This window comes from Rissa tridactyla, chromosome 7, assembly GCF_028500815.1.
Source record: "Rissa tridactyla isolate bRisTri1 chromosome 7, bRisTri1.patW.cur.20221130, whole genome shotgun sequence".
NCBI lineage: Eukaryota > Metazoa > Chordata > Aves > Charadriiformes > Laridae > Rissa > Rissa tridactyla.
This window is the reverse complement of record NC_071472.1, coordinates 32,758,867-32,783,553: the sequence shown is the minus strand read 5'-3', so window position 1 is coordinate 32,783,553 and position 24,687 is coordinate 32,758,867. Positions and strand designations below refer to the sequence as shown.

At 42.0% G+C, this 24,687-nt stretch overlaps 1 protein-coding gene and 1 pseudogene across 1 annotated transcript in view; both read left to right on the top strand.

The window, feature by feature from the left end:
• Positions 1-9,206, top strand: part of AOX1 (aldehyde oxidase 1) — a 51,961-nt gene extending 42,755 nt beyond the window's left edge. The window contains exon 35 of the mRNA XM_054208305.1: positions 7,050-9,206. Within this exon, the coding sequence (XP_054064280.1) occupies positions 7,050-7,100 (51 nt within the window). The 3' untranslated portion in view covers positions 7,101-9,206. The remainder of the gene's footprint in view (positions 1-7,049) is intronic.
• A 193-nt stretch (positions 9,207-9,399) lies between these two features.
• Positions 9,400-24,687, top strand: part of LOC128912397 (aldehyde oxidase 2-like) — a 46,803-nt pseudogene continuing 31,515 nt past the window's right edge.

Genomic DNA, 24,687 nt, shown 5'->3' with positions numbered 1-24,687 from the left:
ATGCTTGGTTGGGGCCTACTGGCAGTGGATCGTTCGGGACAACCTCCTTTTTTATGAGGATTAAGCCACCCTTGTCTGTCCCTGGTTCTGTGTACCTTATTCCCCAAATTCTCCCAAGTAACCAACTATCCTCTTGGGGCTCAGTAACATTTAAGAAGAGGTATCGGCAATTTCCACGTCCTTGCCATGCCTGTGGTGGAATGCACCCATATGGACCCCACTGGACTTTTAGGTATCTGTCTCTACCGCTACCCGGTATCCAAGCAGGGGCTATGGTCTCACATCCCCAATGGCTACAATAGTATCGGTTAGGGTAGTTACAATACCCCTTCCCAGGATTCGAGCTAGGACACATATAAAATCCTAGGTATTCCCAACATCGGTCTCTCGGGACAAGCTGGCACAGAGAGGCATTAAAACTGGGCGCGCCTGATGTTATTTGAGTTGCGATAACTTGGTGGTCCTCTAGTCGAAGGAAGGACCATTTAAATGGCTGGTGGTGAAGGTGACCTGATTTTACCTGTCCTATGGTGACAAGGTCTAAAATCAAAATCACACAAAGGCATCGCAGTCGTCGCTTGGTTTCTGCCAATGCAGGGCTCCCAGGCTTGGATAGGGCGCCTGCTGGCTTGTCAACTTCTTTTGCCACTGGGGTATACGGGTTACGGGGGTGTCCGATGATCCGGTCCTGTAAACAGAAACTCACAGTTTTCATTAATTTCGTTAGTCTTATTCTGAAGGTCCGGTTTAATAGACTTAAGCGGACACCATTTAATTCTGCCATCTTTTCTGACCGCAGCATACCCTCGGCCTGTCAGGACTAACTTCCACCCTTGTTCTTAGTCTCCCAGCTCATTTCTAACTATGACCGACGGGCCTTCTTCTAGCGCTCGAGTGGCCCAATGTTTTTGGGCGGGGCTGTTCATCTCCTCTCCTCTGGGGAACTGGTTTAGTGCTAATAACGCAGTCGCTAGCAAGCGCGCCTGGTCTCCTGAGGGAACAGTGTTGGTAAAACCTTCTGGTTTTGCTAGTACCTCCAATTTAGATTTCAGAGTTTGGTTTGCTCGTTCTACTATGGCTTGTCCTGTGCTATTATACGGGATGCCGCGTATTAGAGTAATACCCCATTTCAGAGCGAATGCTTGGACTGATTTAGATACAAAGTTCGGACCATTGTCTGTTTTGATTTGATTAGGGACGCCGAGCCACGCCATGGCTGTCAGCCAATGTTGGGTGGTTGCTTTGGAGTCGGTCTTAAGGTGTTGTGTAGCTACGATCACTCTGCTTATATGTGTCTACGGTTACCGCTAGCCACGCTCGAGGTTTCAGCAACTGACAGAGCGTAAAATCCGTCTGCCACACCTCAGAGGCTTTGAGACCTCTGGGGTTAACTCCACTGGACCACAGTGGTACTTTTTGGCAGTGGGGACACGTAGCTACTATGTGTTTCGCGTCAGTGGCTGAAATCTCACATCTCTTTGCTAGCGCTTTAGCTCCAATGTGGAGAGATTCGTGTAGTTGGCGGGCATCTCTTAGTGTCCATAATCCTTTAGCAGCGGCATCTGCTTTGTCGTTACCGGTTTGGAAAAACCCTTTAACTGGGGTGTGGCTGTTGACGTGGATGACTGATATGGTACCTTTTCAGGAAAAAAGTGCTTCTTCTAGCATTAGAGCTACTGTAGATGTTGACACACCGGGCCCTGACATGGCTAAGCAAAGCTTGGCCACGAACATTGAATCAGTTACTATATTGAGATGTTCCGTTGGAAACAGTCCGCACGCTAGTACTACGGCCGCCGCTTCCAGCTGTTGGACTGAAAGCACACAATCGGTCATTTTAATGCAGTGCCATTCTCCTCCCGATTGCCATACTGCTGCCGCGGTTGAGGTCGCTGAGGATGCGTCTGTGAAGACCGTTGGTCCCGACTGGGGCCGGTCCATGATCTTCTGTGGAAGGTCAATATCGACAATTGCCAGCATTTGAGTCTAAGGGGGCTTTGTGGCATACTGGACTTCTCCACCAAATCCGATGAGGGCTATAGCTAGATACTCTGACATTGCCACTGATTGCGTTGGGAGCCGTTTGCGGAAGGGTAGGTATATTCTGGCAGGTTCAATGCCTAGATGTCTTAGGGCAAGTTTTCTGCCTTTCATGATGAGGTTACCAAGGCACTCGACTCCTGGGGAGAATGCACGTGACGGTTTTCCCAGGACTACCCATTGTATTGGTTGAGCTTTTTCAGGGGGGCCCTGGGCCAGTGCCCCTACTCCCCCCCGTTCCGTGAAATGCACGTACAGATCGAGTGGTACAGCTGGGTTCTATCTGGCGAGTGAGCTTGACGACACCTGACGCTCGATAAAGTCAAGAGAAGTCAGTGCTTCCGGCGTTAAGAGTTTTTGGTTCTCACGGGTGTTGTCCTTTTAAAAGATCGTATAGGGGGGGCATGGTTTCTGGAGGGATCAGGACGATATTGCGGAGCCACTGCAAGGACCCTACTAGCTGTTGTATATCATGAAGCGTTTTGATGTTTCGATGGATTTTCATTTGGGGGGGGATCACGTAGGAGCTTGTGATCCCCACTCCCAAAAAACTAACACATGGTCCTTTTTTAATTTTTGCGCTCGCGATCTCAAACTCGCTTGTTTTGAGAGTCTCTGAAACCGTTAGCACCAGCTGGTCCACTTGACTCCCTGATGGCGCGGCGATCAAAATATCATCCATATATTGAATGATAGTCTCAGTCGGGTCGCTGCGTCAGACCGGTGCCAACGCCTGATCCACTGTGATTTGACAGATAGTAGGTGAGTTAATCATTCCTTGTGGCAGCACTTTCCACTGGAAGCGTAAGTTGGGGCGTTGGCTATTTGGAAACACGACGGAAAAGGGCAAACCGTTCCTTATCCTCCTCATGCAGGGGTATTGAAAAGAAACAGTCTTTAATATCGAGGACAGCGCAAGGTTGCCCTTCCGGTATCATAGAGTTCATGGGCAACAGCGTTTGGACAGGACCCATTGGTTGGATTCTTTTGTTTACTTCACGTAGGTCATGGAGGAGGTGAAACCCCTCACCGTTCCGCTTGGGTATTACAAAAACTGGGGTGTTCCATGGGCTAGTAGAAGGCTCTATATGGCCTCGTTGTAGCTCGCGATCGACTAGCTCAAGAAGATCATCCATTCAAGGCTTCGACAGGGGCCACTGCTCGACCCACACTGGATCGGACGATTTCCACGTCAGTCTAATTGGTGGAAGTGGGTGTACGGCAGTGGCCCTTAAGGTAAATTTGTCACCCTGGCATTTAATAGGGCTAGAGCGTCCCTTCCCAATAGTGGTGGGACTCCTGACATGACATATGGGAAAAGGTTGATGGTCTTCTCCGGTCCCTTTTCAGTGTGAAGCATAATTGCTATTAATTGGGCGCTCTTCCGAGCTTGGGTTAATCCCCCAACTCCGCCCACCATGGGGGCGTCTTCCAATTTCCAACATGGGGGCCAGCTCGGCTCGGGAAGAACTGTAACATCTGCTCCGGTGTCAATCAAAAAGGGGACCTTAATGGTGGTGCCATTGGGAATATTATAGAGAGAACAGATCCCCCACACCACCGGTGGGTTGTCACACGTTATTGCCAGGGCCACCCCAAGGTCTTGCCCCCAAGGGATGGTCCTTGCTGTCCCTGAGATAAGGGCTGACTCAGTTGGACTATCGGTTGGGCCATAAAGCTGGTCGCTTCTCGAGGGGGCAACGGGTTCGAAAGCGCTTCGCCCCACCTGGGGTTGGTATGGCTGGGCCGCGGGAGCTGTGTGGGAGAAGGTTGTGTGCGGCCCAGGTGCCCTCTCCCCCTCCCGTTTCCCTGAATTTTAGTTCTGCATTCCTTAGCGAAATGTCCTTTCTTTCCACAAGACCAACACGGCCCTCTAGATCGATTCTGGCGTGGGGGGAGCGCTGTCGGCGGGTCCCCCAACCGAGGGCAGTTTGCCACAACGTGGCCCGCTTGGCCACATTTAAAACATGCCATCAGATTAGCTATTGCGGTGCAAACAGCCACTTGAATCAGGGCTAAATGCTCTTCATTCACGACATGCTTAATCATGTCTGCAATAGTTGACCCCGGTGGTAGAGATCGTAAGATTTCTTTGGTTTTTGAATTACACTGCTGACGTAAGCAGTCTGCAACGACTGGGCCTTTCGCTTCCACGGGCAGGGTCGAGGAGTCGACCGCTGCCTGAAGGCGATCTACGAATTGCGTAAAGCTCTCACTTTCATTTTGTTTTATTGTGGACCATGGCGATGGCTTGGCGACAATTCTAGAGGCTACACGAATAGCTTCTCTGGCCGCACGAGTGGTTGTCATAACTTCATGGGCCCGCATGCCTTGAGCTTGCGCATGGCGGGTAACCATTGTTGGGTCTGTACCCATTAGCCGCTGCAGGCTGGAGCCGTGTAGCGGGTGGTCCGCTCCGGTTACTCGGGCTAGTTGCTTCGTACAGTTGTCCTCCCATTCTTGTTTAAAAACAATCATCCCTGCTCCGTCAAAGATCAATCTACAAGTTTGTTTTATATCAAACGGGAGCATGTTGTCTCCCCTGAAAACTTCGTCTATGAGGGCGGAAACCATGGCAGAATTAAGCACTTCGTCTGCGATTGCTTTAACAATCGCTTGTATATCCTTAGGATTTATTGGTGAGTGGACCCTTTGTCCCCCGTCTGTCACCTGGCCCGGGAACACTAGCGTGGCCGATGGGGCCCAATTGGCGCATGCGATCTTTATTTTTCTCCAATCCGTGAGGGGAATTTTTCCCCCTCGCGTTTTCTCTTCATTGCGAATTGGGATATTTTGGCTTTTGACTCTGCCTACCCCTATTTCCTCCTCCTCCGAACTTGAATCGATTGCGCGCCACTCGTTCCAGGTAGCGTCTGACCCGCAGTCGGAACTCGACTGACTGCTCACTTCCGGCTTCCAGTGCTTTTTAGTTGGGCTCTGGCCCCGCCCACTGACCTTGCGGGCGGGCCATTCCCTCCCCCTTAGCTCGCCCCGCCTTCTGCCCGGCGGGGTGTTTGCCCTGTGAGGGCATTTGTGCAGATGCCCGCTCTGATTGGCTCTCCGCCCCTCGCTCGCGCTCCCCTCCTCCCCCCGATCGCCCCCGCCGCTTGTCTCTTTCTCCTTCTCCCCCTTTCTTTGTCTGTGAGCACCTGTAGGTTTTAGCGCTTCCTCCCTGTTCCCGCCGGGGGCATCTTCGCCCCGCCCTTCCCCTTTTTGGTCGGGGCCATCTTGGGGCGCATAGGGGGGTGGTCTCGCCCAGGGGTCCTCAGACTCCGATTTCCCTGCGGCACCCCTGGCCTCCTCGGCTAATTTGGCCCAGAAGGATTTTGTTTGGTTTTGTCCCTCCGCGAGCGGGACGGGGTTCGGGGATTGGGGGGGCGTACCGCCCTCCCGCGAGTCCGTGGGCTCAGCAGGATTACCGTCGTCCGGGGGGCGCGGAGTCTGTGTGGCTGCCCCGACTCCCAATTTTGGGGTAACCAACAAACAGTCCTTTGCCGCCCTCCACGTATCCTGCTCCTGTGTGGCCTTCTGCAAAGCCTGTACGACTTTTCCCCATGACTTAAGATTTTTCCCACAACCCGAAGACATCGTCTCCTCGGCTAAAACTTTAGTACATTTGTCCCACACTTCTGGGTGGAGAATATCCACCGGCTGGTCAATGACCCCAATTTGTAAAAGCCTCACAACTGCAAGGGTAAAATCTTTGGGCCTACAATCAATCCCCCACTGCTTATGTACTTGGGATAAGACCTTCACAAGGGCTTCCATCCTCCTTGCTGCTCCTGGTCTGGGAGCGTCCTCCCCTGACCTCCCCCGCCGGGCTGGTCCAGCCGCTCCGGCCGCCGTTCACCCGAATCCAGATGACGATTCCCGGGTTTCGGCACCACTTGTTGCCTGGGGTAGGCGTGGCGACCTGGTTCAGGAACGGCACGGCGACCAATCACAGGCCGCTCGGTCCATCAGCTGGCAGGCACCAATGTGGTGGATGGCAAATGGCGTTTATTAGCACGTGACACAGCCTTATATAGCTCGAGTTTACAACGTCACTTCCGTCTGCTTACATCATCAACTAACCACCATTGGGGGAGGGGCTCTATCTTTCCGTAGAGCGCGATATCTTCCGCCCGCCAGACCCTAACTACCTACATATTCCAACACATACTATTCAAGCATTGTATTGGGATTTCCCTGGTTTTGCATATTTTTTTTTTGTCTTTGAAATTTACATAATTTTTACAATCCCCTCTTTCTCTGAAGCTTCCTCCTTTCTTCTGTGTGTCAAATCCCATAGAAGATTAAATAGCTCCTCTATTGACATGCAATGGATCAGCCTCCAAACATCTTCAGTCTCCTTCCAGGTGCTTTCCCCTGGTGACTTGCACTGTCACCTCATTCTGGTACTCCTTGCTATGCCCAGTACTTTTTGGGAGAAAAATAAGTAACTCAGAGCTAACAAAAGGATACAGAAGAAAAACAAATGAGACAATACACTTCTAATTCTGATCTTTCATATTCTGTGTTTTCTGCAACTGTTCACTGTAGTCTTGTTCCCACTGCTATTCAAGCTATTCTTTTTCTGCGTAAGTTTTTATTTAACCTACAATACCTGTGAAGCAAGGTCCTTATCAGCATATAAATCCATACTGTGCCCTGAACTTCTGAAGCTCTGCCATGGAAACTCTTGAGCTCTCACTCACAGATTACTCCCATAGTCTCTCTGTGGTCATGGTGGGACATTATTGGCCCCTGAATCAACAGGTTTGTGGGCTTGCTGTCATCGCAGGAGCTTGTGGCAGGTGAGATCCACCAGTGCAGTGACCATGCTTCTCCATCCCTGTTTGGCCCTCACCCCAGTTGTCACTGACCTTCCTTCCAGCCATCTTCATAGATATCTTATATAGAACACTCTGCTGAGTGACTTGAAGGCACCTGATAAGGGAAATATTTGGAGCATGCCAATCAAATAATATTAATACGTCACTCTTTTCATTTCTTGCTTTTTCTCTTAGATGGCAAACAATGAATCTGCTTCCTCCACTCCTCGGGCCATATCTGTGTGAATGGCAAACCAGAGTACACAAGACTGGAATGGAACGGAATGGAAAACCGACTTACTGCCCCAATACACACTAATCAATACACAGATAAATATATTTCTCTCATTTTCAGAATAGAATCAGCTACCAAAAATATGCACATTACATCTTCTATCCTTATCTTCATTCTCCATCCAGTATATTCATGACAGTACTTTGCTTAAATGACTACATTTAATTGTCAGGAATACATCTCCTGCATTTGAAGCATATATATTCAACAAGAAAGATCTGATGAACAGCTCAGCTCACATGCTGCAGGAGAATAAAGTTAGGATGAAGTATAGAGGTATGTTAGATAGCCTACTGCCACTTGTTACATTTAACAACTTCATATGATAAATGATTTTTTAATGACTTCAGCTAATTTTCTAATTCAGATTTGGGTCTTGCAGTGGAGTTTGAGGACAGAGATCTTTGCTGAAGAATCAGAACCTTGTTTGTTGGATTCAGTCCTTTTTTGATCAGAAGTGATGCTCTGATTTGTGGTAAAGCTGCTTTAGATTCTTTTGGCACATCTTTGTGTTAAAAGCATGCAAGAAACAAGAGTTAGGATTTTATTTTGCTATGCCAGGCAAATTGTTATGGCTGACCTACATATATAGGAGATTAATTTTATCCCAAAAGTTAGAAGAGTCACTTAGTTGTAATTTCCCCCGGAAGCTTTCTTCTTCTCATGAAGCAAGCCAAAAGCCTCTGAATTTATTGAAAAAATTAAAAGGAGTTCAATGTGCTTTGAATAGGAGACTGGATGAACCTGTCTCTGGAAAGGGTTCTTAAGCAGTGCTTAATCCTGTGCTCAGGACTATATTAAGCCAAGGAAGTACAGTTAAGAGCTTTCTCCCGCTCTTGGCTACTCCTGTGATAAAGAAGATAGATAGAAAAAACATAATGAGATCAAAAGATGATCTGCAAAGATCAGTCACCTGACGCTGTCTATGGTGCAGTGGGATTACACCATAACCAAGTAGTAGTAGCTGGAGAAAATGGGGAAATATAAAGCAGCACTGTATTAAATGGTAACAGAAATTCTGGTGTTATTAAATTTGAAGTATATATTTGTATATATACCTATATACAAATATGTATATATTTGTAACCTAAGATGAGACCAAAAAATTACAGAGAATGTATCAAAGTTAATATATTATGAAAGCTCCAGCCACAGTATTCATATTTCATCATCAGAACCTACAATATTGAACTGACTGAGAACTTCAACCATTCCTCCTCTTGAAGTGCAAAGCTGAGATTTCAGTTCTGAATGCACATATGCACAAATACACAGATCTCCATGGTATTTGAATTTGGGGCTTTGATCTGGGATACATCCTGACACAGAGAAAACACTTGATTTTTTTTGTGAGTCTACAAATGTTGCCCGAAGTAGCACCTAAAAATTGCGGTAGGTTCTTTGATAAGAAAGTAGAACTGGGAAAATAGGTAGTTTGTATGTTCAGTGTGTGGTTTCAGTGACCCTCTGCAGCAGTTATTTGTTGCTGAGTGTGGTGATTGCTCTTCCAGTTATTCATAGGTCACATTGCTCCAGAGCTGTGAAAACTGCCATTTGTAATGATAATAAATGGCTCTAATTTGTTTGACGTGTCAGCCTGCAGGCTGTTATTATTTCACTGCTCCTCAATTTTCCACAGACGACTTTCTCTTCTTGCCTTCTATCCCTTCTGTTTATGAGTTGATACTGTTATTTGTGACAGAAATCAAGTTAGTAGGTTAAACTGTTTTCACGTTGGCTATTAAGATATAAAATCTTTGTTGTTTCAATTTGTTCATCTCTCTGTAACCACTATGAGTAGGTGAAATTCAGCTGCTTAAACATAGGTGTCTAGACCATTGTAGATGTCATGACAGGGGAGACATAGGACAGCACAGAACTGGAAGATACAACATAGCAACTGGAGGCCAAGCAGGTTAGCAAATCATTTGAAGCAGCACTGGAAGTGTGGTTTAGGCAGCTGAATCTCCGTTGTTTTTTACTTCTTTTCCTTCACTTCTTTGTATTACTTTGGCTTATATATTGTAAGAAAGTCAATAAATCAAATTAAATGTGAACGATGCTGCCATAATTAGTTTTTCTGATTTGAAACATCTTAGTTACACTGCATGGGCTTGTTAATGGCAGCTCACAACCCCACATGTCGATAACAGCCCCCAGGTAAATCCTGGGATAATGCTGAAGCAGGGAGCATATTAGTCTACTGAACTGGGGGGAAAGTGCATTGTCTATTGCTCTCCTATGTACCTATGCATCAGCACAGGTGCTAGTTACAGACAAGTCAAATCTTGTAAAAAATCATGGTCCAACCCTTGCAAGCAATGACATCTCCCCACCTGCAGTGCTGAGGTGTTTGCACTCCAGGGATTCATCATGTTCTAGACCCACACTTTGATTTCTGCAGTGCAGATCACACATCTGCTAGTCAGTGTTTCTCAGTTATTATTAACAAAGATTCTTCCCTGCCTCTTTACAAGTGGCACTGTTATCTGGTTGTCTCGGTAAAATCTGTATGTGTAGGAAACTAGGGTTGTTGGGATTTTTTGGGGCTGAAACGTATTAAGACGTCTTCTGGCTTTTAGGTGTTTGGAAAAACTGCATGGATGCTAGAAATATCAGCAATTAAACATCCTGACAGATGACACTATGGCTACATGAAATATTATGAAAGAAATTTTCTTAGACTATAAAGGTATTAAAGAGGGGTGGGTTGTTACATTTTTAATATTGTTTAAAATGTGCAAACTCGGGGGGCTAGATAAGCAGAAAGGTTAGGGCTGCAAAGGCACAGACACATTGGATGGCTACTGACACATTAATGTGCACTGTACAGAAACTCAAACTGGAGATGGTTGAGAAGAACTCTTTCCGCTTGTTTTCTTCATGAAATAAGCGTTTCTATAACTATCCACCCTCAGTGCTCCCATTCTGCGTGTGTGTAAGCTTAAACACCTAACATAAATACTAGGTTCTGATTTGGAGGCCTAGTACACTGAACATTAGATATCGGACTGCCAAAATCTAGTATTGGGTCTGGTTCTTTCTCTTCTTAGGCCTTTGAACCTGCATCGTTGTACCTCCAACACACATGGAATACCACAGCAGTGCTGCAGTTAGCGGGACGCATTAGAGCTTTTGCCTGCAGGACCTAGTGACTGACTGCTTCAGTGCTTCATTGTGATAGCTCTCAGGCATACGTAAGGGGCTAAAACACAAAAGCAGCAGCATATCTCCATTGAGAATCATTTTATTTCCTTCTAATGGGGAGCTGTAAAAGACCTAGGACTAGCTACTTTGTCCGGCAAGCCTACACTGACTAAATGAAATACGGACTTTTGCTGTAAAATGTAAAAATGGTAAATGAAAGAAAAGACATGTACCTACACAAATGGAGACTTTCAAAAGACATATACATAAATTCCCTTTTTAAAAAAAAATAAAGGCCAGCTGTAATAAAGCATTTAAAAATTAATGACCTTGTTTCATGGATGTGCATGCAGAGAAATCAGGATTTGGGATTTCTTTCTCTGAGAACGTAGTATATCTACAGTATGGTCCTCTTATAATGGCACCCACAACAGTCAGGGTATAGAGCTGGCATGATATAGAGATAACCGGAAGGAAATTTTAAATGTGTGTGTAGCAGTAATCTTGATTTTGTTAAAACTTGGTCACTCTACAGGAAAAAAAAATATAGTTCAGGTCAGTGACAAGCTAAAATGAGGCTCCACAGCTTAGCATTTGACACCCCACAGAAGTGGGTAATGTTGCATGTCCTGGGTTCTAGCTTCAGGCATTCCTACGTATTCTAAATTCATCAGTTACTGGATAATATAAAAAAAGCAGGCCTGGCAGTTGTAGCTCAAACCTAGAAGCTTCCCCCCCCTCACAGTTAAGTGCCTTATCTCTTAGTTTACAGAGTTAGAATTAGAGGGGCTCAAATTCTTTCCAGATTATTTCAGCTCACCAGAGAAGAGTTGAGGTAGGAGGTAGAAAGTTCGCTGCATTACCATCTGAACATGCATTAATTGCTGAGAAATGGCATACCTTACACTGGCTCCTCCCCATCTACTTAATTTGATGCTCAGTCTGAAAATAAATTCTGCGGGACAAAGCAAACTCAGTTGACCTTTAGGAGCATATAACATTTCCTTAATTTCTCTTCACGTGTAAAGCTTTATTTTTCAGACTTCAATGCAACAGCATGGCTTGCCTCCAGCAATCAGATGAACTCGTCTTTTTTGTGAATGGCAGGAAGGTAAGTTTTTAAATGCTTTTTTTTTTTAATGAACAGCAGTGCTTTAACGTTTACTGTTCATGTTCAGGAAAGCTGTTATTCTGGAGCAACAGTTTATTCTGGATAATCATCTCTTGTCTTTGATCTTCCTTACAGCAGCCTGCTTTCTACCACAGTTTTTATAGTCTGAGTGAGTTTGTATCACCCCTTATATCACAGAGTTTTTAGAATTATCATTAATTATCTGTTTACTAAAACCTTATATTAATATACTCCTAAAGTTGATGAAGTTGGAGTAAATACAACACTAGTAAAAGAGTATGCTGCTTACTAATGTAGTTTCAGTAATTCACCATAAGAAAATAAGTAGTTAATTTTTTTCTGTTCTTAATGCCAAAAGGTCACATTTCATTTTCTAAGACATTTTGTCACCTTTTCTTACCTTGCAGGTCAAGTGAACGAGAATTCCTATTAACAAACACATCACCCAAAATAGATTACAAGCTGAAATGAAGGAATTTTATTTCTTTGTTAAAAAACAAACAAACAAACCTTGCTATGTATTTTTCTAGAGATATTCAGCTGTTCAGTCAACATTTTTATACTCTAGAGAGAGGGTACTAGCTTTTTTTTTTTTAAACGGGTGAATTAAGGAAAAGCAATTCAATTTTTTTCTGTCTGTTATGTTTTATCTGTCGTTACATGCCAACTGGGCTTAAAGGCATACTCTGAAACCTTATTTCACTCCGCAGTTCCAAATAAATTCCTGAACTAGTTCATGTTGTCTTATATCCAGTAAACTGGAGCATGCTGCTGGTATAGCAAAACTGTTGAGAGAAGCCTGAAGTTCAGTCTTTTAATTCTGCAGCAATGTGCCTAAAAAATGTTTTCAAAGTTGTTTGTATTATCTGGTCTCCAACAAGTTGAAGCATGTTGATGATACAGCAACATTCTTGTGACAAGGCTAAAGCAATGCCTACATAAGCCCCACTCATACACATTGAAGTTCATTATATTGAAAAGACACTTAGTTACGTATCTTCCCTGTTCTTCTTATGCTAAGAATTTCCTCTGCTTTTATGCTGATGTGTCTCTGCAAATGAAAGGGTTAATATCAACTTCAAGGAGGTAAAAATACACAGAATTTTCACACACACAAGTCAATGGCTTTAAAATAAAGGGATCTCTGATTCATGCTGATAATAATCAACAAAGGATCTAGTCCAAAGACACTTGTTTTTCTACTCTTGTTCATCCAGTGCTTACTCAAGCCTCTCTTCCCTTTCAGTTCTCTGAGTAAACTATTACTTCTATTACTTTAAAAGGACATACTTGACCATGTTTGACTGCCTGACCCGTTCATTTATTTATGTGCAGATTGTGATCAAGTGACAGGATCATATTGCTTAAAAAACACACCACATTAATCCACAATCACTGTGTTTCAACATCATAGTTAATCCTTGTGAGATGATTATATCTGATGCCTCTCTAACCCATAATCTCTTTTTTTATTTTATAATGTGGGTAGTAGAGATGCAGGCAGATCCCAAAGAATTGTTGCTGTAATATCTAAGAAAGAAGCATATCCTTGTTTTGAACTTTGTCTCTGAGTTCTGTAATTCTGTAAATTACTGCAATTGGGGATTAAGATGGTTTTTTTCACTTTTCTTTGGGAAGAAATGTAAACAGAACAATAAGTAGAAGTAATACAACTCACCTTGTATTTGTTCTTAGCAGAGAAATCCAGTGCTGTATGTGCATTTTGTGTCTTAATTATATGGGTATAACATTGTAAAGTTCGAGTGTAACTCCTAAATACTGCCCAAATCTTCTTTACACCTTCCCAAACCATAAAAAACCTTTCAGTGCATCTGTGATTAAAATAGTAACGAAAGAAATCAACACAGAACTACTGCCATAGTAATCATTTATTCAGGCTCCAGTCCTTCAGAGTTTTGCGTAAGCTTATTTTATTATATTATTGCCTTTATTTTCTGTCATTTGAGACTTTTCAGATTGCTAACTGTTGTCATGGCTCTATTGACTTCAGTGGCAGTTATCCCAGCTAAGAAGCTGCCATGCAGGTTGTTGTGTTAAGCAGGTATCTTTAGCTTTGCTGTTGAGAGCCTTCTGTGCTGGAAGCAAAACAACATTAATTTAAGGATTAACTGGAGAAGGGCAGTAGTGGAAAGTAATTTATTAGCTGCAGCTTTTTTACTAGCTTGCATTGTGCATTGTCCAAGCATTCAGTAGAATAATTAGCATCTCTAACAGTCAAGCAGTGAGATATGATTAGTCATATATTGATTACCAGTGCGAATGCACAAGTGGATAAAATTGCACTGGGTTTAAAGAAATCTAGAAACATGATGAAATCAGATGGAAGACATCATCTAGTACCTAAGCAAAATGGATGCAAATTCACACACCCAGTGGGAAGAGTAATAGGACTAAATATCGTTCTGAAAAGGAGATAAGACGAAAGGAAATGGTAGGTTCCACTGGACTGCAGGGCACTGTGAAACCAGAAAGAGGAGATTGTGTTTTGAGGGTGGAGCCTTTATACTGAGGAACATATGGGAGGGGGTCCTTCCATACAGAATTTATGTGTGTGCAGTTGGGTATTGCATTCCATTTTAAATTACTATACTCCTTGGATGTTCAGGAAGCATCGCTGGAAACATACTGAGATCAGCTGGTACTGTTTTGCAAATGTAAGATAGAGATAGTTATGTGTAAGGATTATGAAAGCGTGATGAGTAAGGCTAATAAGAAGACCAATTGCTGTATTTGTTCGTCTATTACATTTACAAGGTCCTGATTTCAGGCTTTTGAGAGTTTACCGGGTATTGACTGTAGAGACTAAAAACCGCTGTATCAGAAGTCTGCCTCAGGCTCATTTCTCTCTCTGTTCTTACCCTTCACATCTCTTTGTTGTATTTTCATCTATTTTGTACACATTTTCTTGTCTCTTGGAGCAATCTGGTTAGAAGTTACCTCCAATTCTGCACATGCACATAAACCAAGGGAGACTCAAGAATATAAAGAAAAAATATGTTTGAATGTTGTAATTTTTTTTCTTTAATGATCTCCTTTGCAGTCTGTCTCTCAGGTACAAAATATGGCTGTGGAGTAAGAGGCTGTGGTACCTGTACTGTGATGATATCCAGATATGATCCAGTTGCCAAGCAAATACAGTATCCTCGCACTGATATTTGGAAAAAGTAATTTAGTGTTTGGAGAAAGCTGACATTCACTGGGAAATACTTAGTTTCTTTCCATTTAGATGGATTTTGGGGACTTCTGGTACATATTTTAAAGCCTTACCTTTAGCCTTCCTCTACAAAGGTGATTACAGGGTTGGCCTCACTGTCACACAGTAACAGAGATTTAAATTCTGTCCCTTCAATCTTTGAAAACAAAACAAAACAAAAACCCAGCACCAACCCCCAACCCCCCTCCCGAACTTTCTGGGGAAAGGATGTTTTTAAATTGTGTTCTTTATGACTTGAGATTTCAGCAGCTCTTTTGTCATCTGCCTGTCCTGACTCTTTTGTGCTTATTTGTAGGTATGTCCCTGCTAATTAGTCTTCGCTAGATATTTCATGTAATTATTGATAAAGTCTCCATGGACTTAAGCAACAGACACGTTACATTGTAATTGTACAGTTTTGCCCACAGCAAAGTCAGGAGTTACACTTTCTTTCTCACCCTGGCTCTTGAAACTTTGTTCCATTAGAAATGCTATGCCTGACTTCATCACATCTGTCCCTAGACTTTGGGTTTCAACAAAATATGTAGTGCTTTCCTTTTTTTTAACTTAATCTTCCACTTCTTTAATTAGAAAAGCTTATCCCTTAATGCCTAATATACTAATAATACTATTATACAAATATATTAATATACTAATAATGCCTAAGTCCCAGCTGTAGGAGCAGGGTCCACAGTCCAAGTGCAGGATTTTGTATGCTTGCGTATCCTTTTCCCATGTCTTTCTGCTCAATCTGAGCATTTATAGATTAGCTGCAGTATATATCCTTTGTTTCCTCTTCCATGGACCCATATGACAAAGGTATTTAACACCACAGTTCTCCTTCACACCTCAAAGACATCTCCCTGCCAACTCCTGCCTTCTCCCCGTATGCTCACTGCATGGTGCTGCTGTCACTACTGCGGAAGGGGTTGGAAGCATGAAAAACAGGATTAATCCAATTCAGGTGAGAGTAAACTGGACTGTGTAGGGCTGCAAGAAAATGAGATTTTCCTGTCCTGTGTCTGTAATAAAGTTGGGATCTGTGAGAAGGTGCTGTGAGTCTATGAGTTTCTGAAGGGATTCTAGAAACACCGAATTTTGTCTAATCTTTTTAGACTAACAGGTATTTTTAGGAATTAATACAGCAATTGCTGGGTTGTGATTGGCCCTCTATGGAGCATGGAAGGAGCTCCTCCTAATGTACTACCATGCAGGGAGCACATCACAATCTCCACAACACAGGGCTATCCAACCCTGTGCCATGTAAGATGCCAGCCTTCCCAAGGGGATGGGGAAGAAAAAAGAGCATAAATCAGTTTCATTTAGTCACCAGCATGCCATCTGGCCATCTCATTGAGAGCAACATACTGTATATGTTGTAGTAAGGGATGAGTGACTTCAGATGGCAACCAGATTGACAGGTATTAAATTAGACACATTTTCCCTGTGTGCCAGAGATTTCCCTTGGATTAGGTCAGCCTTTTCCTTCCTGAACTCCGGCTTGTCGCTGAAAAGCAGTCTGACAACATAGATTAAAGAATGTTTTCTAAACATCCTCTTTTTTTCTCAATATTGTTTTCTAAGGGTCTTGACTCTGGGACTGGTTTGTGCTAAAGCTCTGATTGAGGAAATGATCTGTGTTCTGGCCTTTATGGTTAGAAATATTTAATGTTTGATTGATGCCTAAACTGAAAGTCTTGGGCCTTATTCTGTTCTTGTATCAAGGAATTAGGATCATGAGGCTCTACACAGGAACAGGTCCTTTACCTAGGTGGTTGTTCTGAGCATTCTCCTCAGGAATGGTCATAGTGGGATAGTCAAAATGCTGCTACTAGCCTACAGCCTGTAGATGACATATCTGAAGACGGCTATTCAGAAAGCCAGCAAAGCCATATCCAGGATTTAGAGCCTGTTTTGTTCTAGGAAAGGCTGGCCAAATGCCATGGGTCCCAGTGTGGCTTCTGCACCCCTGGAATGGTGGTGTCCATATATGCTTCACTGACAAACCATGCAGAACCTTCCATGGAGCAGATAATTTCTGCTCTGGATGGTAGGTTTCAGACAATAAATTGTAAAAAGTATAATAAAGAGATAAATATTTGATTGCCAAGATCATAAATATGATTTGACTCAAAGAACAGTAGATGATGTTCCAAAGCAGTATTTTGTCATAGCCACGCTGTTTTAAGGACATCTCAAAATCATAAAAAAGGTGGTTCAAACTGGAGACTTCAGATGGGATACACAGTGGAATTTAGCACTGGCTGAATATTTCTGAAAATCCCTGTGTTTAGAACAGCCTCTTTTTATAGCCCTTCTACACCAGTAGCTTCAATATAGTGCAATATGAGTACAGTGTTACAATGAATACAGCGGAAAAGTAGGTTGTGTTTTGTCTGCAGTGTAGGTACTCACCTACCGATAATATCAAGTCCCTAATAAAGATTTCAGCAGTTACAGGGGAAACAGATTACATGACATTTTAACCCACTGAAACATTGACTGCTTTTCAAGCAAGATTTACTACAATAGGTGAAGCAACTTCAACTCACTTTCTAGTCCCAAGTTTGCTAACACCCCTATAGCTCCCAAAATAATTAACCCCTCCCACCAGAACATTTTGATTTCATGAGGGAAGTGCCAGAAATTCCAGTAGAGCTTTTACTAGTGCTATTAACGGTACATGAAAATCATGCTAGTGATGCATGGAAGTAGATTTTTGATTGGATTATAAAACCCAGAGACTGTAGTGGTAGTAGCAATCATAGTATTTACTTTTGGATGCTTTTCATACTTTGATTTTTTAAATACATTTATAAAAATAATTCATATTATTATTATTATAAATTACCTTTAAATAATAAATTTTAATCATGCATCATAATCACTAGTAAAGTAATATTTCTTATTTTTATAGATGTAATTTTGCCCATTGGAGAGTAGGGACGTAAATTTCAGCATTTTGTATCTACAGGCTTGATGCCAGACCAATTCAAATTATGTCAGTCTCCCAAACATTGTTCTGATTTCTTATGATTATTTATCATATGGTTTATTTCAGGTAATTTGTGCCGTTGCACAGGATACAGGCCAATTATAGACAGCTACACATCTTTTGCTAGGGTAAGTCAATCTGACTTTAGGTTTACATGTACCCTTGGCAATGCATTTAAGAATGCTTTGTGTCAGTTCCAATGACTTGATCCAGGCACCACCGAAGCAATTTTGAGGTTTTTCCATTTACTTTATGGATACCTGGATACCCAAAGGGAACTCACTGCTAGGGGGTCTTATGGTTTAAGAGGTCTCCTGGAGCAACATCAAGTGACTGAACAAATCTGCTTTGGAACAGGAAGAATCAAAACATTAATTTATAAGTAAATCACAGAGCTGCCTCATTGCTTTTATAGAGTAAGATGTGATTTCTTTAGGATCCAACGTGTTGCCAACTCAGAGGAACTGGACAATGTTGCTTGGATCAGGAAGGATGTGTGTCTTCATCTTCTAAAGGAGGTCAGGTAAGTTACATTAATTTTTTTTTTCATTATCTCCTGTATTCATTATAAAATTTGTAGAAAAGAGCCATCTTGAACTATGGCAGCAGCTGCTTTTCTGTCCTTGGGCTTTTAGCCCAGATGATTGAACTCCATGCTCTGTGTTCTCAGTGCTACAGAAAGGTACCCCAAGTATATCTGCATTGCTGTGTAGTCAGAATACAGACAGGTTTGACTTATTTAGTGACATTTTCCAGTGACAGTGTGCATCTCAATATTACACAGTTAAGTCTACTTTGTTTTGTGGGGAAGAAAACTGTTGATCAGAGAAACCTTCCTTAACAAAGCTGGTCCTGATGTGAAATTGAATTCCCTTAACAGAAGTTCTGCAACCATCGGCATGGCTTGTTTCTGTATGCTTGAGACATCAAGTCTGAATTCCTGAAGATGAAACAAAGCTATTCCTGTGCAATGTCAGTTTGTACTTGAAAAGTTTTTCATGAGCATTACTGCATGCTAGTGGCTCCAAGATCTTCCGGGAAGAAGTGTCTCATTCTTCCATATTCTACAGTAATTGATATATTGGTATTGCTTCAAAATACAGATCGTTTTATTCTCATTCTACATATGCACATTCTAAAACCTCAAGTCACTTCATTTGTGTTTTTTCTGGCCAAGATTCCACAATTATTATATATAAGGGTACACATGGGAACTCCAGTACACATGAAGCCTTCAGAAAGGTCCTCCATTCCCTGCGTGCATCTCAGAACTTGTTGTCTTCATCCACCTGCAAGAAGAGGCCATAATGCCCTAAAATGACTCCATATTGCTTGATGATGAGAAATTCAACTCTGTGGATAAATTTCCTCTGACTGAAGGACTTCAAGGAGCCTCTAAAGCAAAATGTCTTTGGTGATTGAAAGAAAACTTGTTTTGACAGTGAAAAACCTTAGAGTCCCAAAGACTGTAATTGGGGGGGTGTGTGTGTATGTTTGTGCATGTGTGTATTGTCTCTGCCCCTTTAAGAACTGAAAATTGCTGGCTGGCTGCTGCCAAAGTTGTTTGAAGCATGAATTAGGTGATGCAGCAGTTGCCAGTTACAAAACAGCACTTACTTTTTGGTGCTCTTTTATTTGGCTTTAACTGATTTGTGTTCCTCATAGTTGCTTTCATCCAAGTTAAATAGCAGGTGCCTAATTACTGTGAAGATTAAGGGAGAGCCAAAATTTTTTGCCATTTCATCAATGGAGTCTGTCAGTAGACTAGGTCATCTAGAGCTTGATCTTACAGTTACCATGGCCATGATCTGTTCAGAGTGCCCAGAGACAGTGACTGTTTGGGGAATGGATAAGAGACTTCAGACTAGAATATGTCAATCTCTTTCCTATTCAATATACTTGAGACCTGTTGCTATCTGGTTTGATAAGATTTTTGATTCTGAAAAACAAATCAGTGAGGCAGAAAAAACTAACCAGTGCTGGTAACATGGCATATCCAGAGTCTCATGTAAGGTCCTCAAAGCTCAGAAGATGCATGGTCTCACAGGAGGCCTCAGCAGCAAAAAGACTGGTAAACAAGCAGAAAAAGCTAATTTTTATGGTGTGCTGCCAGCACTCAGTTTTTGCAGTGCTTATGCAAGGGTGGAGAGGCTCTCCTTACGCAGAAAAGTCATCTATCTGATCAGATGGACTGCTACATCGTTTGTTGTCATCTCTAACTCTCTCTGTCAGAAAGCTGCTTAACAGGCACAGCTTATGAAAAGAACATAACTATACCATCCAGCCCTGCATTTTCCCACAGCAGACATTTCACTCAATGTCCTTGCTACATGTTTGCTATGACCAGTTTCAGGAAATACTGCAAGATCTCTCCTGAGGCTTGATGTGTTTCAAGTGAAGGCTTGAGAGTGACTAGTATGATAGTCTCCTGTCTTTAGAGTAGTTTGTGAATAGGTATAACAGAACTGAACATTAAAAATAAATGTGGACATCTTGAATTTTTAAATGCAACTCAACCGTTAAAGCGACAAAACTCAATGTCACCTCAGGAAAGAATCTCATCTGTTGACAAAGACTTTCAACTTACTCTGAAAATATGTGTTTTGTTTTTCCCCCCATTTTTTTTGGCAGATTCATTCAGATCTTTGCAATCCAGAATTCCCACCCATGGATCCAACACAGGAATTTATTTTTCCTTGTGAATTAATGGTAAGCCTTATTGACTTCTGTTATCATGCAAGCATGACTGGGTTCCTGTAGATGTTGAAAACATGATATTTTTGTTAAGCTGAAAGATCTATCCTCAGATAAACAGAAGAGATCACTTCAATATGGATAATCTATATGTTGTCATTATTACAAATACCTCATATTTTCAAAAAAAGAAATTGTTTGCCACTCTCAAACCAAAACTGTGTTTCCAGACTTTTCCCAAAAGAACTCCTTATTCAGAACCATTTCATTCAGGACCAGTTTGCCTTTTCTGTGGAATATAGTATTTTCTTGGAAAGTTCCCAAATGAGCTTCTCCATCTTTCCAATCTTGTGATTCTTGGTTGGATTGTGACCGCAGGACCCGTTGTTTCCTTCCAACTGGTACATAGACTCTGGCAACCTGAGACTGGACTTACATGTGGGAAATGCTGCATGTCCACAGGAAAGGCAAAGGACTTGAAGAGGAAAGAAGAGCAATTGCAGTAGTTATTGGAGAGTCACAGAAGGACAGATGGAGGCTTGAAAGGAGGAGGCGTAAAGTGCCTCATAGGATCTGCAGAGAGAGGCAAGAGAAGAGAGCTGTGAAAATAGTAGTGCAGGATTAACCCAGACCAGACTGAGTAGAATCCAAGCAGGCAGGTCCAGGCTGGCTTTTTTAATCCTCAGTCATTTCAACAGCTTCTTGTGAAATTCATTGTTTGCAATCCTTTTGCAAATATTCATGGGCACTGCTTGCTGCTATTACACAACTACCTCAGAAGCACAAAAGTTCATTTGAGCTCTGGGAAAGCATGGCATGGTTCTTTGATTTGTTACTGCATTACAGAATTTATTTGCTGCAAGGCAATTGGCTTTGTAAGCATTTGTCATAGAGTACAATTTCCTTGTTTGATGATTGTCTGTCAATGCAGAACATGCATAGTAAGGCATAAGCTCCTTTATGAAATCGTGAAGTGGAAAGCAGATTTGCCTTTCTGCTACTCGATACGCTTTTGAGAGACTCATGCTTTAAGAATGCAAGTATTAAGTGGACATTTTGCAACTTCTATACTTGGATTAAAGATCTTGGCTAAACTTCTGCTGCCTCAAAAAGCTGTTCAGACAGAAAGGAGGTGCTGTCATCTGTTCTACGTGTTCAGACTGAGCTGCCGTGAGGGCTGCACTGCTTCTCCAGGCTACACAAGGTCTTTAACATGACTTTGATTGGTTATGCTGAGCTTGTTCAAGTCCTGTTGGAGTCTGTTTCAAGCTATCAGTAGATTTAAACAGGTTGGGCGTTAAGCTCTGTGTTTAGAAATCAAACTTGCTTGGTGAATATGCTTTAAATGTCTGGAGTACTGGAAAAAAACATGTGAAATGCAGCTGTGAAGATATCTAGGCAGTAATACTTAGTGACAGATTCTTCTGTGGCAGGAGGGGTGCCCACACCACTAAAATTATGACTGGTTCCACAAACACATAGCTCCTTTTTTGTGTTTCAGGTGTGTCTTTTACCTAGAAGGCCAGTCTGTAGTTGCAACAGTTCCCTGGCTTTGTCCACTGGTCTGTTTGTTTATTGCATTGTCTGCAAAGACAGGTGTTTCTCAGTGGTTGCTATTGTATATTTTGAAACCATGATTCCACATGGCACTTGTCAAATATGAAAAGAACATATATGTTATTCTCGGGGGGAAAATAATATATTTAGTCATGTAAGACAGGAGGTACCTGAAAAACACTTTGATTAAACAAAACTGTAAATACCGATCAACCATTCCAAGGAGACAGTATTTCTCAAAAGATTAGTCCTTGCATGGGACTAAATGGGAAAGTAGGTGCTTGAATTTTCAAAAAGATTTTACATATTGTAGAAACTAGTTTGGGTCTGGTGCAGTAGATATAAGACACTCAGCAAATGGGGATGCAGTGATCCTCCTTGACGAAGAGAATACACACACTTTTTGTACTCTATCACACATGCAGTGAGATTTTGGCATCCTGGTTTCCCACAAAGTCAATCACATTGCTTTATTGTTTACATCATATACAAAAGGAGTCTTTCAGAATCATCAGAGCAGGAGAAAGGAAAACATAAGACTAATCTTCTCCTACCACTTATTTAGTGTGTCTCTAACAAAGTCCTTTAGTTGGTTCTCATCTCAAGCAATAATATAGTTATGCTAAAAGCTTAGCATTGTACAGCACTACAGAAACCTCAGATGAAAAGCCCCATTAATGTCTCACTGTCTATCATGACAGAGTGTCCTAGTTAGCAATATAGTTGTTTATATTGACATCAGTCAAAATTACCAAATCTTTGTCATTTCCACCACAGAGAATGGCTCAAGAGCAGCAAAAAACAACTCTGATTTTCCATGACAAGAGAACAACATGGATTTCTCCTGCTAGCCTGAAGGAACTTCTGGAGCTGAAAGCCAAGAATCCAAAGGGACCCCTGGTTGTGGGGAACACCAGTGTGGGTATGGAAAGACAAAAGATCTCTTGACACAGGGATTACATTATGCACTAGGCACATAATTTTGCATTTTGACTTCTGGGGATTCTAACCTCAATGACTGTGCTTTAATATTTAGGCCAATGTAATTTCCTGTGATTTTTTGTAGAATATCAATAACTAGATTAGGACTAGTACCACCATCACCTGAGCCTGGGATTTGTGCTGTCTAACTTCTTCCAGTAACCTCAGAGAAACAATTTGTGTGACTCACTCATATGATGAGTGACAAACATTTCACCTCCACGTTAGCTTGAGCATCACAAAATAAACAATGCCCATGAAAAGGACTACCATAGAAAGCCTGAGGTTTACAATAGAGAGAGGTGATGAGATAATCTAATTACTATGTGTATAAACTAGTTTGGGAGTAGGTTTTTTTTAAAGACATCACACAAGAAGAGAAAAACGGGAAGTGCAAAAATTATGTAGGTCATACATAAAGGTGGAGTGAGTAGCTAGAAACATGAGGAAGCAGGTGTGGAATTGTGTATAGCTCTGAGGTGAGAGGTGAAATCTGATTGCAATATAGGAAAGGATGAGAAACCAGTCCAGAGGAACAAGGAACAAAAGTCAGAAAACAAAATATTGAACTTTGGACTTCAGGTCAGCCTTTGGACTGCAGAAAGAAGCAGATGAAGTGGGCCAGTAAAAGCAGTAAAATGTGATATTCAAGATACTGCACAACAAAAAAACCATAAGACTTTGAAAGTGCTTAGTTACAGTGGTTTTGAATTTTTCAGTCTCTGTGTCAAGGAATATGGTTAATTCTTTAAATAGATCTCTAATCATACTATCATACTTGGTCTTTTAGGACTCAAAAAAAAATTGCCATGACGCCTATCATCCAACCATTCTCCATCCTGTTAGGATTCCAGAAATGTATGTTGTGAATAGCACAAATGATGGTAACTCTCCAAGTTACCTCCACTGACGGTACAAAGAGTGGTGACTGAATTAACTTGTTTTTTTTAATTTTGATGCCAGAAACAGTAAGAGCCATTGGCTCTCATTGGTGTGGAATGTTTTCAGATTTTTCTTTTTGTAGCAGTCATTTCACTAAGCCTTTTAACCAATATGTCAGCTCACCTATGATCTGGAGATGATGGATGGTGACAGACAATTTACGAAACTGTTCTGCAAAAATGTATTTGTTCAAATCTCAAATTTCTGCAGACAGCAAACATAGGGGAAGGCCCTAAGTCAGCCTTATTTTTTTTTCTGTTTTCACCAGTCATGAGCCTTTCTACCACATCTAACAAACTCCAGAGAACATTGATTAGGCTAGGGCTAAATTTTCAACACAAAACATTCAGACATAAATTTCCAATCCAAAACATCATAAGATTTTCTTTGGAGTGGCTGGGATGGATTCTCAGCTAATAGAAATTATCACAGATGCACTGACATCACAAGGGCTGTGCTGATGTCCATAAGTGGAGAATCCAATCTGGTAGGCACATCACCTCCATGAGGAGAGGCACTACACCTGGAGCAAAAAAATGAAATGCAGCACCATCCCCATGGGAAATCAAGATATTAAAAATTAGAGAAATTAACATTTTGTTACAGTTGCCTCTTTCCTTATGTTCTCCTAGCTCCACAATTTACAGCAGCTATTGAATTACAAATATTTTCAAATTACTGTGCTAATATCAGTGCGACCCTGCATTTAACCAGATCCATCAATAAAAGATTACTTTAGAACATGGCCTCTTTGTTCAGAAAAAACGCTACACAACACTTGAAAACTTCTCTGCATGCTTACTCCGATGTTCGCTGAAGTCCTTGGTAGTGGCTTCTCTGATAGTACTGGAAGTGTGATCGAGTGTTTGCAGTCTT